The sequence below is a fragment of the Pelobates fuscus genome, chromosome 10 (genome assembly GCF_036172605.1).
Source record: "Pelobates fuscus isolate aPelFus1 chromosome 10, aPelFus1.pri, whole genome shotgun sequence".
Taxonomy (NCBI): Eukaryota; Metazoa; Chordata; class Amphibia; order Anura; family Pelobatidae; genus Pelobates; species Pelobates fuscus.
The window spans coordinates 86,053,010-86,072,573 of record NC_086326.1 but is presented as its reverse complement, the minus strand read 5'-3'; the positions used below and the strand labels follow the sequence as shown (position 1 = coordinate 86,072,573).

The 19,564-nt window shown below is 43.5% G+C and overlaps 1 protein-coding gene across 1 annotated transcript in view; it reads right to left on the bottom strand.

Moving 5' to 3' along the window:
- Positions 1 to 19,564, bottom strand: part of NPFFR1 (neuropeptide FF receptor 1) — a 268,435-nt gene that overhangs the window by 60,252 nt on the left and 188,619 nt on the right. Inside the window, exon 3 of the mRNA XM_063433738.1 lies at positions 16,045 to 16,144. Coding sequence (XP_063289808.1) covers positions 16,045 to 16,144 — 100 coding nt within the window. The remainder of the gene's footprint in view (positions 1 to 16,044; positions 16,145 to 19,564) is intronic.

The window sequence follows — 19,564 nt, the reverse complement described above, 5'->3', positions numbered from 1 at the left end:
TTCAGGACCGTCAGCGGTCCAAACGCACGTTTTACCGCTGACGGTCCTGAACCGTCCGCGGTCGTGAAAGGGTTAAGAAGATTATGTTATTAAACAAAATGCAGGCATTTTCATGCACTATTACTAGCAAGGTAATTTCAAAGTAGATTTAATTTTGGACTGCATAGATCTGTCCAAGGAGTTAACATAAGGTTGCAAAGTGAGAAATAATTTTTTTGTCAGAGTGCTTTTGTATGATGAGGCTTCAATCCAATCCATTTTAAATAGAAAATAAACTTTTGGGTGAAGTAGTGACACCGAAGTAGAGGAGGGACAGATCCAGTGATGTCATGTACATTTATGTGCAGCAGCCAGGATCATATAGACTAGTTTAGGAACATGAAGTGACTCTTCCGTTGGTACCTCAAATGTTGCTGTGACGGATCGCCTGGCATCCCGACCAGGTACCTCCGTCAATCGCTGCTTCCTAGTACTAACGAGTACCATAAGCACTGCGCAGGAGCACCATAACTACTGCAAACCCCACGAACTGCCGCAGCTTGTTTGGGATCTCGCCGTCTCTTACCCACCCAGGACCTATGACCAGGATCCAGCTTCCAGTGGGTAGACCTCTCTTAGTCCAGAGAGCGTAGCAGGAACAAGCTCTTATAAGAGCTTAGTGATTATACTCAGGGGAGTATAGTGATTATAGCAATCCCCCAGAGTGTAGTTCTCCAATCCCCCAAACATGAGCCAAAACTTCATGAAGGTACAAGATGACCTGAGCTTTAATGGTTCAGGTGGGCTTTTATAAAATTCTCCAGGCCAGAGGAACACCCCCTGGACCTGATGGGGAACAGGAACACAAAGGACACAAACCAATCAGAGCAAACATACAGTCTGTGACACGCCCATATACAGCACACAATCTCTGCTTGGGAGTCCTGTAAGTAACTCAATTATCTACAAGCAGAAACACCACATTTTCACAAAGTTCAAAAAGTACCCCAAAACATAACATACCCCCATCCCCGGATAGCCCTGATCTTGGTGAACAACATATCCAAAAATCAACCAGATCAGAGCAGGGGTTAAAAAGTTTTGTGGAAGTCTCTTTTTGACAGGCTGCAAGCATGGCATGATGCCCAAAACAGTTCCAGGGAATTAGGGCCAGCGGTCAGTCTCTCTTTGTGGAGTACATAAGTACTTACATTACATGAATGGAGCCTTTTAAAGTGTATTAAGCAAGGTATATTGCAGGGCCCATAGTCACAGGGTAGGATGCTGGGAAACAGGCCCCTCCAAAAACTCATGGCAAACTCACAGAAAAAGAGGAGTTTGTCACAGTTGCTAATAATGGAGAAACACAAAGTAGTCTACCCAACAAATCGTGATTTAATAATGGGCGAATTAGAGTATACAAAAATGTTTTATTTTGTTTTTTCTCCTTTAAGTAATGCACATAGTATTGTACCACTTTGAAATAATACACATAAGAGCTATATTATAATCACTTTATTGGGGACTACTCCATCACTCACGCCAGGGCCTTGTATATTGTACATATCACAATTAGAGTTTGCTTGAATCAATACTTTTGCAGTTACAATATGTTTTTTTATTTTTTTATTGCCTCTTTCTCCAAACATACAAATCAAGCATCTTATTTAAACCTCCTATGTTGTCACACTGCTTTATGTCTCCAAGGTCAACCACACACTATCAGTCCTAATCCACTACTCCACGTCTAAACCTTCCATTAAGGTGGAGATACATCATGGCTTCCTTTGCTGGTCTTTCTGTCACAAAGCGCTGCATCAGCAGCTTCAAGCTCTTACACCCCAGTCTACATCACTAAGTGATGGGGCCACGGCTAATCCACAGCGCAGTTACATATATACCTCAATCAGAGTAAAAGCCCCTTACAAGCTTTCAGTACCCACGCTGTATTTAACTTGCATAAAGTGTGTTTTCTTTGATGCTGTATGGGTGCTGTGTGTGTGGGTGCTATGTGTGTGTGGATGCTGTGTGTGTGGGTGCTCTTTTTTCCCTCTTTTGCAGGCCAACTCGTACGTTGGTTTCGGCACACCTCAACCAACTTTGCTTCTCCTTCTACATTCCATTACGTATTAGATAAATTCCAAGCACAAGTTGGAAGGCCATTTGGCCTGAATTTGTGGGAGGAGTTATGATCCTATATAAACCCTACGCCCCCTACTTACCTTTGTTGTGCAAGCTGTTTGTCCCCACCCACCTACACACATCTATATTAACAATTCACCTTTGTGGGCACTCTTTCACAGGCCTACTCGTACGTTGGTTTCGGCACACCTCAACCAACTTTGCTTCTCTTTCTACATTCCATTTCGTATTAGATAAATTCCGAGCACAAATCTCTATATATATATATATTGTTTTTTTAAAACGAATCGAAGATACAATACAGATACTATACTATTCTAACACTCTAAATTAAGCACTTAAATGATATTTACTTGATATGTAACAATACTATCTGTAGAATCAATAATTTATTTTAAATAGTCTGTTACATCTTTTCTCTTAAATGTATAATTTCATGTACTTTGTTCAAATGTATCACCAAAACGTACTCTCTTTTCTGTCTCTCGCAAGTAATAATAGGGAACAGCTTATCTAGGAGACTCATTTATATAATCCTAAACAAATCATCCTAAAATCTCTTAAACGTATCACACTGCTTAATGAAATTGAGAAGTTATATTTCAAATTCAATCCTTTATTTTTTTCTCTCCATAAAACATCCTAGCTCGTTCTAGTTTAGTCTGAGACTCTATAACGTTGAGTTAGATACATTTTGGATCACTATAAGAAATACATACAAGTTATACATTTTTATAGTAATATTATATATCATAATTTGAGAGATACGCACTAAAAGGCGCTGGAGATGTAATATATACACACAATCATTTTCACATTCTACACTGTCAATTTGCTTAGTACCCGTAGTCTATGAATCATAACATTAATATAATTATATTTTCTACAGAATATAAGACTCATTCATCAAATGATTCAATATGAATGAAGTAGCCATACTTTTTATATTTTCTATCTTTGCTCTTAAAAGGGGAAGAAGAAAAAATGATGAGATTTTTTTTCTCTCTCCTGCAGCACCAGTTTTAATTCTAATACAAATCTTTATACCCTCACAAAGTTACTTAGCATGTAAAGGTCCCTGGTGTTTATAAGGACTTTTATAGCACATGATGGGAGATTTCCGTTTCAATTCAATTCAACTGGAATGTATGTTTACAGTTCCTATTCTTATAGGCACTGGACTGAAGTGACGGATTTTGGACATACCGGGATACCTGTTTGTTTGTTTTTTTGTTGGAATGGCATGGTGGCTCTCAGGGATGGGAGAATGGGGCTAAATGTCATTAGAATTTATGACTATAAATTCACATGAGTTGAACTCTCCCTTTAAGAGATCATGTCTATTAGATCTTTTAAACAGAAATCATATAGATATTGCTTTTAACCAAGAAACACACTGATAAGACACAGACATAGGTCTGTGGAAATATTGTAAATATTCTACTATATATACATTACGTTTCCTGGGTAAAAAAAAATGGGGTGTGGCTATAATAATTTCATCAGGAGTTAAGTTTGATTATGTTCATCATGTAACAGATGATTTGGGGAGATATCTGATTTTAATTTGCAAAATCAATTACATCATATTCACTTTAGTGAACATATACGCACCCTCTGACTACCCAATTTCATTTTTTGAATCCGCTATGCAAATAGTTTAACATTTCTCTAAAGGTACTCTTATACTGGGTGGATTTCTGAACTGTGAAGCCTGTCCCGACTTAGATAGAAAAATGTCAACTAAAAACTCTAAAATTAATAATAGAGCCTTGGCACATATGAAGGCTCTTGCATTCTAGACATAATTTGTATGACATCTGGCGAATCCAGCATCCTGAAGAAAGCGATTTTACATTTTTTTCAAATGCCCATGATTCCTATTCCCGAAATGACTTTTTCTTTATGAAACATCACTGGACCTTTGTGCTGATTCACAAATTGGGAATATAAAGTGGTCAACTTGAGTTGAGATTGAATGATTCCGTATTAGCCTCTTAGATTAGAAAAAAAACAAAGACTTTCCTGTGTAAAAATTACATTTATGCTGTATCGGACTCCATTTTATGTTTTGCGATGAAATGCTTTCTCACAGGCCATCTATTTAAACAGGGAATATATTTTAAAAAGAGGCAAGATAAACAATTTTTTGATCTTTACATTTCCCTTCCCAGTGTGGAGAGAACAAACAAGCAACGTCCCTCGCCTGAAACATATAGAGAAATAATAGCGATCCAACAAGAGATTAAGAATTAAAAGAACAGAATAGAGGGGGGCGGAGCCTGACACGGACCGGAGCAGACGCACATTGCCGGAGCTCCGGTGCAATCCACTGCAATCTGCAGCAATCCGGGACACCCCGTGTAGTGGAGGGCAGTATTAGAGACCACAATCTCCGCTGGTTCCACAGGTAAATCCACAGTCAGCGCTGAAAAGTAATGCAAGTCCCCAAATCCTCCCAATAACCGGACGAAACACAGTTTGGGAGTCAACTAACTCGCTTTATTCACAAGCTGGCATATTTAAGCAGTTCCCCATGCAAGGGCTTTCCGTATAGATAATTCAGGGGATTTCTCCCAACATGCATTGTTTTTCTCCCAACAGGCATTGCTGCACGAGAGGGATACTCCCACTAAAATGGACGATTAAGTGGATTATCCCCTCGTGCAGCAAAACCAACAATTTACTTTAAAATGTATATTTTACACAATATTCGGTACATTGAGACGACCGAACGTTCGGTAGATAGCTGGGGTCTGAGCGCACCTTTTGTGAGAATACCGCTCAGATCCCAGCTGAAATGACCGAACGCCGCACAAATACAGTTTTGCATAGAAGTTCCCCTCAATCTGTCGAATGTATCTAGGGGAACGATTCTACCGAAAACCGGGCTCCCGAACGGCCTGGAAGTGCAGCGGTGTTCGCATCATCGAGTAGCCGTTTTTAGTTCCAGGCACTCGACGACCAAACACCGCTGCGAAATAGACGAATCCAAGATGGCCGACCGCCACATGGTCGGTAGTCGAACTACGGCCACCCAGGATAGTCTATAATTACCGATTGCAACATTGTTGCAATCGGTTAACAAGTGCCACACGACCCTAAGCGTGTGATCTACCAGGGGGCCCATATTCGTTCGGCGAACGACTTAGATAGCCGCTGTTCGCCGAACGAAGTACTTGTATGCTGGTAGCTTACGGCTGCCAGCATGCGAATCACTATAGCATAACATACACACAGCAAGTATACACGGTACACAGTACAGCCTACAGACAACCTTCCCATATTATAGTTTAGAAGTGGCTAGGTTTGCCACAATGCTCCCCCAGAACCAAGCCGGCATACACAGTCTGATCCCAACGGATCGGCTTGGGGAGGTCCGGGAAAGTACTCACAGATCACTTTTCAAGTTCAGTCTGTCTGGATAACCCGTCGGCGTTACCGTTTTGTTTCCCTGGGCGATAGTGTAATGTAAAGTCGAAGGGCTGCAGCGCCAAACTCCAGCGCAGCAGCCGGGCGTTGTCCCCAGCTACACGGTTAAGCCACACCAACGGGTTGTGATCTGTGAGTAGGGAGAAAGGTTGTCCATATAAGTACGGCTGTAATTTCTTAAGGGCCCACACCACGGCCAGGCACTCCTTCTCAATGGCGGCGTAGCTTACTTCTCGTGGCAATAACTTTCGGCTCAAGTAAGCTACGGGATGTTCGCCGCCATCAGTTCCAACTTGGCTCAGCACTGCCCCCAATCCAAAAATTGAGGCGTCTGTGTGGACAAGAAATCGTTTAGTTGGATCAGGAGCAGCAAGTACAGGAGCATTAGTTAGTGCAGTTTTTAATTGTTGGAATGCCTGTTCACACTCTGGGGCCCAGACAACCTGTCGAGGAAGATTCTTACGGGTCAAGTCAGTCAGGGGTTTGGCCAGGGCGCTATAATTGGGTACAAACTTTCTATAGTACCCGGCGGTACCCAGAAATGCTAACACCTGGGTTTTCGTCCTAGCGGTCGGCCATTTAGCTACCGCTTCCACTTTAGCTGTTTCGGGTTTCTGTTGCCCGCTTCCCACCCGGTGGCCCAAGTACTGCACCTCTGCCATCCCTATATGGCACTTACTGGGTTTCAGCGTCAACCCTGCCTCTCCAATGCGATCTAGTTTGGCCCCTATGTGTTGTAGGTGCTCTGCCCAGGTCTGACTGAATATAGCTATATCGTCTTAGTAGGCACAGGCGTATTCCTGGAATCCGTCCAGTAACCGATCTACCATCCGCTGAAACGTCGCCTGAGCGTTTTTCATCCCGAATGGCATGACTCGAAATTGATACAAGCCAAACGGGGTGACAAACGCCCACTCAGGGATGGCATCCTCGGCTAGTGGAATCTGCCAGTATCCCTTACATAAATATATGGTAGTGAGATACTGGCCCCGTGCCATCTTATCCAGCAGCTCGTCTATCCGGGGCATCGGATAGGCATCAGACACCGTTTTGTCATTTAGCCTCCGGTAGTCGACACAGAAACGTGTCGTGCCGTCCTTGTTGGGTACCAGCACTACCGGCGATGCCCAGGGGCTATCGGAATGCTCGATAACCCCTAGCTGCAACATCTCAGCTATTTTCTTTTCCATGTGGGTCCTGACTGCTTCAGGGAAGCGGTACGGAGTCTGCCGCATGGGTAGCTGTCCCGGGGTTTCAACTCGGTGGGTGGCTAGCGGAGTGTACCCAGGCAAATTGGAGAAGGTAGCCCCTTTAGCTACGATCAGCTCTTGTACCTGGGCACGCTCCTGCGGGCTTAGCCGCTCCCCCAGCTGAACCCCCTTGGAGGGCTCGGTCTGTTCTTCCTGTTCCAACAGGTCAGGTAGGGGCAAATTCTCCTAATCCTCCGAGGCTGAGGCGCATATCGCCGCCACGTCCTCTATCCTCTCATGGTAGGGTTTGAGCATGTTCACATGGAGCATGGGGCCAATCACGTAGGTGGTGTCACACCTCTGTTCCACCACCTGGTATGGGTCTTGCCAGATGGCCTGCAGCTTGTCTGTGCGGACAGGTTTTAAAATCAAAACCTTCTGCCCTACCTGAAAGCTGCGGTCTCTGGCTCCCCTATCGTACCAACGGCGCTGGCGTTGTTGGGCCGCCTGGAGGTTGGCGCGTACTTCCTGAGTCAGCGCCTCCAGACGGTCCCGGAATTCCAGCACGTACGATACAATAGGGGTTCCATCTGGGCTACTCTCTCCCTCCCAATGCTCTCTAATGAGGTCTAACGGTCCCCGTACCCTTCTCCCAAACAGCAATTCAAAAGGGGAAAATCCTGTGGACTCTTGGGGTACCTCTCGATAGGCGAAGAGTAAATGGGGCAGAAAACGTTCCCAGTCTCTGTGGGCCTCTCCGAACGTACGGAGCATCTGTTTCAGCGTACCGTTAAATCTCTCGCATAAGCCATTGGACTGGGGGTGGTATGCAGAATTTACTATCGGCTTAATGCCACATATTTTCCATAGTTGCTGGGTGACCTCGGCGGTGAATTGGGTGCCCCTATCGGATATTATTTCTTGGGGAAACCCCACCCGGGAGAATATTTTCATTAATGCCTCGGCCACCGTCTCGGCATGGATATTCGAGAGAGCTACGGCCTCGGGGTATCGGGTGGCATAGTCCACTACTGTCAAGATGAACCGTTTTCCGGAGGGACTGGGTTTGGGTAATGGCCCCACTATGTCAACGGCCACCCTACTGAAAGGTTCTGAAATAATCGGGAGGGGACATAATTTAGCTTTGTGACGGTCACCTCGCTTGCCTACTCGCTGACATATATCACAGGAGGTGCAGTATTGTCTTACATCTTTAGAAATCCCTGGCCAGAAAAATGCATGGGTTAACCTATATCGGGTACGAGTCATTCCTAGATGTCCGGATAAGGGAATATCGTGAGCAATCCTAAGTAGCTCGGGACGGTACTTCTGGGGAACCACTAACTGTTTGGTGGTCACTGTGACGGACCCTCCCACTCCCCGTTCTGCAATGCGGTATAGTAACCCCTTCTCCCAAGTATACCGCTCCCCCTCTGTCCCCGCTTGGTTAGTGCGTACCCTGTCTCTGTACACCTGCAATGTGGGATCTGCCTTTACCTCGGCTTCAAACTTAGCTGGGGTATCCCAGGACATACGTGTCGGGTGGGGGTCTTGGTCTCTTACCTGAGCCTCAGAGTGTGTAGGTGGAGCCGTGGTGCGGGCCTGTTGCCGGGTGGTGACTGGATGGCTTCTTGGTAGGGAGCCTGTGGGACAAAAGCAGATGTCATCTGGCCCAAGTCATTCCCCAGTACCACATCCGCGGGTAGGTTTTGCATGAGACCTACTTCCACAACCCCCTCCCCCACACCCCAATCCAAATGTACTTTAGCAGTGGGCAAACGGTACACTGCTCCCCCTGCCACCCTCACGGCCACTGATCCACCAGTGTGAGCGGACCCGGAGACTAGGTGGGGTGCGATCAAGGTGAGCGTGGCTCCGGAATCTCGGAGCCCTTGTACTTCTTTCCCCTCCAGCGTCACCAGCGGGCGATGATGCTGCCTGTTGTCAGTGGCTCTGACCGACATCACCTCGTGTAATACCCCTAGTGGTTCCTCGGGTTGAACACTCCACATCTCTTGGGCCGCTGGTTCCCGATGATAATAATGGGCTGCAGCCCTTGGTGCGGGATTCGGTCGGGCTTGGTTCCAGGTGGGTCTGCCCCGATTTTGGGTGCATTCCCGGGCTATATGCCCCCACTGTTTGCAAGAGTGGCACTGGATATTGGCACGTCCATTGTACCGGGAGGCGGGTGGTATATTCCCTGGGGCCGTGCGAAAAGGGGTTGCAGTGGGAACCGGGGAAATGGGAATGCTGGGTGACCCTGTGGGTCGCGGGTAACTCTTGGAGAGGGTTATCTGATGCCTTCTTGCATCAAAATGCTGGTCGGCTAAGTGTGCCGCCTCGGTTAGGGTGAGAGGCTTCCTGTCTCGCACCCATTCTTGGGTCACTGGAGCCAACCCGTCGAAGAATTGCTCTAGCAGCATTAACTGCCGCAATCCTTCCATGGTAGTGGCTTGGCTCGCTTGTATCCACCCTTGGGATGCTTGGTCCAGCTTGTGTGCCCACTCGGCATGTGAGTCTTTATCTGTTTTTTTCAGGTTTCTAAATTTCCGCCGGTATGCCTCTGGGGTGATGGCATACCTTTCTAATATCGCTCGTTTCACTTTCTCATAGTCCTTGCTGTCCTCGCTGGGTACAGCGCGATATGCGTCAGCTGCCCGCCCTGACAGTCTACTTGCCAGCAGGGGGACCCACGTTGCCCGTGCTAAGTCATGTAAATCACACAGCCTCTCAAAATCTTGTAAAAACCCATCGATTTCCTCCTTCTCCTCGCAGAATACTTTAAATGCTTGATAAGGAATTTGGGGTTTTACCTGGCTGTAGGATGACTCCGTCGTGGGCTCTGCTCGAGATGCTGTATACTGTGGGCTGTGTGCCATCACGTACTCCTGCACATTCGCCATTACTAGGTTCAACATGTCCACTGATATAGGCTGTGGTAGAAATGCCAGCCTGGTCCTCATTTCTCTCTCGTAGAGAGTTTCTTCCATGACTGCTGGGGGTGTAGCGCTGCGGGCTTGGTCTCCCTCCATCAGCTCGGCAATTAGTACAGCCTTGGGTTTGCTGCTGGCTACTTTACCCCTGGCTTCTAGTAGTTCCTTTAACGTCTGTCTCTTTAGTTTAGAATAATCCATCTCCATTCACTTCGGTAGTCGGTTCTTTCGTTGAATTCTGCTTGCCATTCCCTTTTCTCATTCGGCAGTTGCAATTTGCACGAATTGCGCTTTTTCGGCTGTAAGGTCGGATCCCGTCGCTTGCCACCAATTGTAGCGGAGGGCAGTATTAGAGACCACGATCTCCGCTGGTTCCACAGGTAAATCCACAGTCAGCGCTGAAAAGTAATGCAAGTCCCCAAATCCTCCCAATAACCGGACGAAACACAGTTTGGGAGTCAACTAACTCGCTTTATTCACAAGCTGGCATATTTAAGCAGTTCCCCATGCAAGGGGTTTCCGTATAGATAATTCAGGGGATTTCTCCCAACATGCATTGTTTTTCTCCCAACAGGCATTGCTGCACGAGAGGGATACTCCCACTAAAATGGACGATTAAGTGGATTATCCCCTCGTGCAGCAAAACCAACAATTTACTTTAAAATGTATATTTTACACAATATTCGGTACATTGAGACGACCGAACGTTCGGTAGATAGCTGGGGTCTGAGCGCACCTTTTGTGAGAATACCGCTCAGATCCCAGCTGAAATGACCGAACGCCGCACAAATACAGTTTTGCATAGAAGTTCCCCTCAATCTGTCGAATGTATCTAGGGGAACGATTCTACCGAAAACCGGGCTCCCGAACGGCCTGGAAGTGCAGCGGTGTTCGCATCATCGAGTAGCCGTTTTTAGTTCCAGACACTCGACGACCAAACACCGCTGCGAAATAGACGAATCCAAGATGGCCGACCGCCGCATGGTCGGTAGTCGAACGACAGCCACCCAGGATAGTCTATAATTACCGATTGCAACATTGTTGCAATCGGTTAACAAGTGCCACACGACCCTAAGCGTGTGATCTACCAGGGGGCCCGTATTCGTTCGGCGAACGACTTAGATAGCCGCTGTTCGCCGAACGAAGTACTTGTATGCTGGTAGCTTTCGGCTGCCAGCATGCGAATCACTATAGCATAACATACACACAGCAAGTATACACGGCACACAGTACAGCCTACAGACAACCTTCCCATATTATAGTTTAGAAGTGGCTAGGTTTGCCACACCCCGTATCATTCTCGGCCCCACAAACGAGCACAGACCTCGGAGGACCTCACTGTGACGCCGATGCCATTCCTCCTGACGCCCGGCTCCAAAACTAAGCGCCTCAGCGGCAAGGCCTACAGGACGGATGGGCAGCCTCAGACCATAACGGGAACGCACTGGCCCTGGAACATCCCAGACTTTGAGGACTGGTACCCCAGCACACAGAGCACAGGTGAGATGGGTCGCAGGGCTTAAGCAGAGCCACACTACAATGGCGCAAGAGTATGCACCCAATCACCAAACAACTCCAAGCGGCAGGAACAGCCTATAGATGGGCGACCCCAGGAACTCTCTGGATCACTAAAGATGATAAGCACTTCAAGGCCACCGACCACACGGAGGGCCCAGCACTGATGACTGCTCTAGGACTACCGAACCTCGCATCGACCTCGATGACACAACTAGACCCTCAGCCAGGGACAACAAGAACAGATACAACCGCGACTCATGGAATAAGCAGGGGCACTAAACCCAAGACCTGAAGGAAATGCCTTTGCCGACAGCTGATTAGGCTTCAGTTTAAACATTTTGTTTAAATAGTTTGTGTTAGTAAGTCTAATACTTAAACTACATGTAGTTCTTTGTTCATTCTCATTCTAAAAGTTATTGCAGTGCGAACGAGGCTCACTAGAGCCAACACCCTTGCTCCGACGACACCTCCCCCCCCTCTCTCTGGGGTTACAGGGAACTCACATCAAGGACGACATAGCAAACCAGACTGGCATCAAGCACACCACCAAGGCTAATAACTCTAGCCTGGAACCACACGGGTTCGGCTTGATCCTGTCACACCACAGCGACCTATAACCACCTAGACTTAACAGCCATAGTTGTGAAATTGACCAGCGACCACACGCAGCCTCCACTAGGACGAAAAGACACCTTACGACTCCTTGCACACTATGCACACAGGTGCAAACTAATGGCCTCAGTCAGGAACAACAAGGGAGCGGACTTAGTCCTAGAAGGGAAACCTACGGAGGGACCCCACGACCACCATAACCCACTCCAGGCCTATGTGCAGAAGGGCCACATCATACACCCACAACCTTGAGACACAAGGCATGGAACCAGAAATAATACCCAGACTTAACCACCCTCTCCCCTCCACTCAAGACCCCATAAAACAAGGGGTGACATAAGCAGACAGGTGTCTCCTACCCTCACGGTTACATGATTTAACTTACTCACTATAACAATGAGACCAATTGTAATTACAAAATGTGTGTGAAAATAATCTAGTAATGCCTGTATATAATGTGCACTGTTTGACGTGTAGAGGCTGTTGTGGCCATACACGTGTGTTTATCATCTTGCCACACGAAAAATAAAGATTTATAAAAAAAAAAGAACAGCATAACTACATATTACCACTTCTCAAGCAAAGATGGTATTACTCAAATAATAGAGTTGGTAGGGCTTTAACAAATAAAAGAAAACCAAAGACCAAAGAAATAGAATTGAACAGATAGCATATGAGGGCGCGGCTTGTCTTTCTCCTCTCCACATCGTCAGGGCGTTTAAATCATATTACGAATCTCTATAAATTTTACCTGCACCTCAAAAGAACGATTTTGAAATGGCTGAATTCTTAAAAACTTTAGATCTTCCAGTTTTATCCCCAGAAAAAAAATATACTTAATAAATCCTTTACCCAAATAGAGATTGCCAGTGTAATTGGAGACATGGAGAGGGAGAAGGCGCCGGGCCCTGTTGGCTTTACTACCTCATTTTACTAGATCTGACAGCCTAGGATTACTCCTTTCTTGGAGTGCGTGTACAGCACCATAGGCAGAAGAGACGGGTTTCCTCAAGAAATGCTTGGAGCTACTATCTCACCAATTCTTATAACAGGCAAAGATCCTACTAAGGTAACCAACTACAGACCAATTTCGCTAATTAATTTAGACAAATATATTCTCTAAAATTTTGACACAGAGTTTAAATTCGGTCATCTTAGACGTAATACATCCAAACCAAGTCGGATTCGTAGTGGGTAGATTAGGGGAGGACAACACCCGCAGAGTCATTAACCCTTTAGTGACCAGACCATTTTTCAATTTTATTACCGTTAAGGACCAGGGCTGTTTTTACATTTCTGCAGTGTTTGTGTTTAGCTGTAATTTTCCTCTCATTTACTGTACCCACACATATTATATACAGTTGTTCTCAACATTAAATGGTCTTTCTAAAGATACCATAATTTGCATCATATCTTATAATTTACTATTAAAAAATGTAAAACATGTTAAAAAACATTAAAAAACTATTTTTTTCTAACTTTGACTCCCAAAATCTGTTACGCATCTACAACCACCAAAAAACACCCATGCTAAATAGTTTCTAAATTTTGTCTTGAGTTTAGAAATACCCAATGTCAACATGTTCTTAGCTTTTTTTTTTGCAAGTTATAGGGCTAGAAGTACAAGTAGGACATTGCTGTTTCAAAATATATATTTTAAAAATGTATCAATAGTGAAATTGTAACACTGTTATCTGTCATACATCTCTGAATCACACCTCACATGTACATCTTTTTTTAAAGTAGACAACCCAGGGTGTTCAATATGGGGTATGTCCAGTCTTTTTAGTAGCCACTTAGTCACAAACACTGGCCAAAGTTAGAATTTACATTTGTTTGTGTGTTAAAAATGCAAAAAACAATTATGAACGCTAACTTTGGCCAGTGTTTGTGACTAATTGGCTACAAAAAAGACTGAACATACTACATTTGCAATTCCTTGGGTTGTCTTCTTTTGCAAATGGTATGCCATCATGGGGGTAATTCTCATTCCTGGGCTACCATACGCTCTCAAAGGCAACATAACCAATTTTGCAAATTTCAATACTGTTAGAGCGGCTGGAAGGTATGTCCGCAGTCCTCAAGGACCGTTTTTTTGTCGGACGTACCTGATATGTACAAGGTTGGGATGTGGTTAAAGAAATAGAAATCCTTTTAATGGCATATGTTTGGGGATCCAGTACGTCAAGAGTTCCTGGGTTCACACTTTAAAGAAAGATAGACTCAGGAGGATTGGGTTATCCAGACAAAATATTAACACAACTTGTATGTTTTCCCATTTATTCATGTTAAAAGTAAAAATAAATAAAAATCTTGCGGAAAGCATTGGATTGGCTAAAATTTGCAAGATGTGGGGCCAAACACTGTTTTGGCAAATCAGCACCTCCACATAGAGATGCATTGAATCAATGCATCTCTATGAGGAAAAGTCAGCGTCTCCATGCAGAGCGTGTGGACGCTGAATGGCAGAGCTGCCTACTGTGCAGCACTGAGCCAGGAAGCACCTCCAGTGGCCATCTGAGGAGTGGCCACTTGAAGGTGTCAATAGGGGAAATTTAAACACTGCCTTTTCTCTGAAATGTAAATGCATGAAAATGCCTGCATACAAGGATTTTACTTACCAGAACAACTACATTAAGCTATAGTTGTTCTAGTGACTATAGTGTCCCTTTAATGTTATAGTTGCTGTAAGACACACCTCTCCTGCAAACCCCATCTTTGGGAAGCACATACTTGCTTCCCATAACAGGTTACAAGTCCCCAACACTTGAGTTTGGCTTTAAGGTATGTAAATAAAAGATACATGAGCTCTCTCTCTCCATTCTCAGTTTGCCTGTCCAAAGGTCCTGGAGTAAATTATTCTGACTCTGTCTCTCGCATACAGAGCCTGCCCTTCTTCCTCCTTCCTCTTGTAAGGATTGTTTTACTTAAATTGAAGGCAAGCAGGATAGGTGCCCAAAGAAGGGTTTCCCTGATAACAGACACACAGGGCACTTACTTCTTATCTTTGTGCCAATTGGCACAGACTGAATTGATTTACAGAAGGGGAAACCACCTGTTTTTTAAATCTCTGATTTTAGATACATTTAGACATTTGCTAGCAATTTTACTAGCACAATGCATAGATGAAATATGATTATTTTTTTAATTTAAGATTAAGTTGTATTTCTCATGTCAGGTACCTCTTAATAATCTAAGAGTTAAAGAGGAACATGCGTCCTTGTGTTCAGCCTCAATTATTATGTCAACTGTACTAACTGAAACAGTTTCACCTTTGAATTATAAGCTATTATTTATTCTTGTAACAGACAGCATATGAATCGTGGTTCAAGGCCCCATGGAGTATTGGCTTTATCTTGTTGTTTGAGAATATAACAATTATATTACATAGCAATATGCAGATAAGTTGACACAGAAAAGTAAAAAATATGTTGTGTGGTTATATGATATTTAAGAAAAAATTTAGTAGTTGGCAAAGATGGCTGTGGCTGGTCCTGTGGGGTCTAGGATCTCGTAGTACTAATAAAAATCTTAGCAGCTGTTTGTTAAAGTCTATTGATCGACCAGCTACTGCAATCTATATTACACCACAAAGATTCCAGCAAATGTACAGCTAAGTTCGTTTTTGCTGATCATAACAGTACATTTGTATTATTATATTTGTGTTATGTCTAGGATCTAGCATGCTTTGAAGAAGTAGTAGAAAGGAAAAATTAGAATATCTATTTTTCAAAATGGGAGAGATGGGAGAGGTCCCATCTTCAAAATAAATGGTATTCCATATGGAAACAGTCAGAACATTGCCAGAGATACATACACACCACTTCCTTTGTAAAGAGTAGATGGATTTAAAACTGAATCCTGGTACCTAGATGAAGCCTAGAACATTATTTGGTATGGCTACTTGTTAAAACAAGTACATGAATTGAAATGGCTTTTTTTCAAAGGTGAGGAAGGGAAGTTCAAAGTACAAATCAGAAGTATCATTCTCTGCCTTTCTGTGTTTCAATAAAGTTTTGTACAGACATAAAAGGATTACAAATTCTAGATTGAAATGTTAGACAATAACCGTGCTTCTCGCCACGGCCAAGGCATGAATAATATGTGCAAATATTTTTAACCACCATGCTTCAGTTAGCTGACTCACAATTCAATACAGTAGTCATTATAGTTCATATTTACATAGATCGGAGTCATATACGAGCAAAATTGATTGTTATAAAATTGTTCTGACATACCGTTCTACTGCAATTGCCACCAGGGTGAAAACGGAAGCGGACACAGACATCCCTTGAACCAGGCCACTCATTTTACACATGATGTTGTCAAAAGGCCATCCTGGGAAAATGAAGTTCATTTTTTTACAATTACAAATCATATTAGGTTAGGCAAAATATTTCAATTTAAATGTTTAAGAGGTATTTACATTTCATCATCATCCTCCCCAGAACACCAGAACTTTAATATTTTTTTTTTTTTAAAACAGTTTTAATTCTGAATGATGCAGGATTAATACACTATATCTGTCCATGTATCATTAAAGGGATATTATAGACATCAAAAAAACTTTAGTTTAAATGGACACCCTGGCACCAATACTACTTTAAAGCATTTGATAGATTTTTACCTCATTAATAGGCTGCATTATTGTGTGCTCAAATCGTTAGAGTTTTTGCACAAAATAAATGTTTTGTAGAGTGCAGGATAATAATCTTGTCAGCGCTTAGAAGATAATCCCCTTAAAGTATAACAAGGGTGCATATATATAGAAATAATGTTGCAATAATAAAAACGATTGTGCCAAACTCTAAAAAGAGCCGCAATAAAAAACTGGATAAAAAAACAAAATAAAAACACAAAAAAGAAACAAAAAAACAAAAAATAAATAAATAAAAATGTGTCTCTAAAAAGTCCAAAGTTTATTCGATTAACTTTTAAGGTCCTGTGGGGGAGAGTCCAAAATCTGTAATAGTAAATAGGAACCCAGAAGTGTACTTGAAAATTCCTAGGCAAAGAAAGAAAGTATATAGTGTAACTCTATAACATTTATTGCCCCAGTACAACAAATAAATCCCCCCCTAAATAGGAACTCTCACAATGTAAAATAATGGTACTTATTCCTAAGGACCATGTAGAAAAATCCTGCTACATGTACATTATCTATGGAATCAACTAAAAACTTCTGATAGAATTAATTGATGCACTGGTAATCCTCTGTCTAAGTAATTTTCATTTTTAATCTCTCTGCATTCTGGCTTTCCCTTTTCAATTCTACTTTTTCTTTTAAACTCTAAATATTAGTTAATTATTTTCCTTTCTTGTTCGTCAGTTTTCTACTTTATCTCAGGCTATTATGATTTAGAGTTTAACTCTGTCTATGTATTTCAGTTTTGGCCATTTGTTTACCGCATTTTTTATTTTCCTTTCTCCCATTTCGTCACGTCTGATTTTTCAAGATTCAAGATATGCTTGATCCAGCATACATAAAGATATTCCCAGGCAGATCCATTATTAAATGCTACACCTAAAATATTCACATAATGTGCAGGATATGTCTGCAGAACAATTGAAGAATATGTGAAACAACTACCAAAATGAACTTTCATAGTTGCACTATAAGATTATGAGTTTATAGATCTCTGGACTAAAATACCAATATTGCCGAGATTAGAAACAATATTTTGTTGATTTTATTGATTTAATACCTAAAACAATCTAATGACACACATTTGGAACCATACTGTATATAAAGTCTAAATAAGTCCAGATTGGCATTTGCATCAATCTGTTGGCAATATCAGTAGAATTAGTTTTTTTGTTTTCCAATTGAACCCAAGAATACGGAGTTACATAATTTATTTTAAAAAAAAATTCTTACTGTAAAAATTAACAGTTTAATATAAAGAAGGCTTTACAAGTATGAAGTCTTAGTCAATAAATTAACATAACATCTTCATAAAAAACAATAACACAATAACAAAACTGTGGAAATATCTAGTTGTTAAATTAGTGAAGACGTAGAAAGGATAAAGGTCAGGCAGAAGATTTACAGGTATACTGGTGTTTTAGGTGTCCAACGTTCCATCTACAGGACAGGATTTTAGTGCATGAACCATATTTATTCACCAAAACAGTAATGATGACAATCTGGTCATGTAATACGCAAGAAAATAAAGTTTAATGATTGCAGAATTAAAATGAAAGTGTACTGGGGCCGGACCGCCGAGCTGGCTGGCCGCAAGTGGGACCAGCTAGTGGGACCAGCTCCCGCAATCCAAGGCCTGACAGGCAATAAAACTCCAATATCTGGCACAAAACCGACCGGCAACGGTGGCCCTCAGCGGGCGGAGAGCCCTGGTTCCAGGGTGAGGCTGGCCGAACAGGCTTCAGTCCCCTGGAGGAGGAATCACTTTTGAGGCCTGCTCTGGAGGCGAGCGGGGTGAACGGCCGCTGCCCTGCCGCACGCCATGCAGTACTCCAAATCAGACCCGCGGGGAACCGGCCCCGTACCCCCCCGCCTCTGGACCGGGGGGGTGATCCCGGTCCCCACTCTCGGGACCCGACAGCCGCAAGCTCGACAGACGAAGCAACAGGACCGCTAAGACACACGCTCCAGGCACTGTCACTAAGATGGCGGTGGCGAGGCGAGCCCAGAGCCTCCACAAGGTACCCAACGGCAGCAGTAAAATGAGCGGACTGAACATGCCAAAGGTACAGTCCCCGACTGCAACCACCCACTTGCACACATCCCAGAACCCCAGCAAGCCACCCACCTCCACTAACACTGAACCCTCGGAGGTCCCCAGCTGGGCTCCGGCATTTCCTCCCTCTGAACGGAGAAACAAGACGACCCACAGAGGCATCGGCAGCCTACAACCACCGCCGCTCTGGGAGGCAAACCAGCATGTGGAAGCCGCACTGGGAGGCAAACCAGCATGCGGAAAAGCAAAGGAGCCATCACCCACATCCCTGAAAAGGAGATCTTCACATGCGCCTAGGACATGGTAGAGATTCTACCCAACGACTGGCAGCAGACAGGGCTCCCTGATATAAAACACCAGCAGCTGTGGAGGACGTCCCTTGCTCACCTAACAAAGGACTTTTTCAACCAGAACTGTCCTGTCATTCACCGCCTCAACCTCAGGGACTGTGTCATTCACTTACGAGATATGCTGCCTGGGGGTATACTGCATTTTTAATACTTGTTACCAGTGGTCTCATATTCTGTTAAATCTTGCTACAGCATAATCACTTATATGTCTAGATGTTAATGCGATGACACACTTAATCAGCAAGGTCTAGATAGGTTCCCTAAGCATGTTGACTTCGAGGGTTGCAGGATTAGCCAATTATTGTACTACTAGAAGCTGAGACATATAGGCTTTTCATGTAACCACGTTTTTCTTCAAAATTATAAAATGTGCACTGTCCCTCATGTCACAATATTGTTATACTATACTTAATGATATGCATGCACCAGCTGTTGTGGCAGTGCTGCCCTGCTTGTCTAATCTATGCACAAATAAAATAAAGAATGTAAAAAAAAAAAATGAAAGTGTACTGTCACTTTAAGAGAAAAAAAAAATCGTACTTATTTGATAAAGTCAGAGTAAGCTTCTAACAGCAATTAGATTAGTAAGGTTAAATCCAGAGAAAGTAATACAGTTCCTTTTTGGGATTAATTTACGCACTGTTCCAGTAATGAATAAATGCAGTGTTTAATCAAGCTGATTAATGCAGGAGTTGTGCAGGATGAAT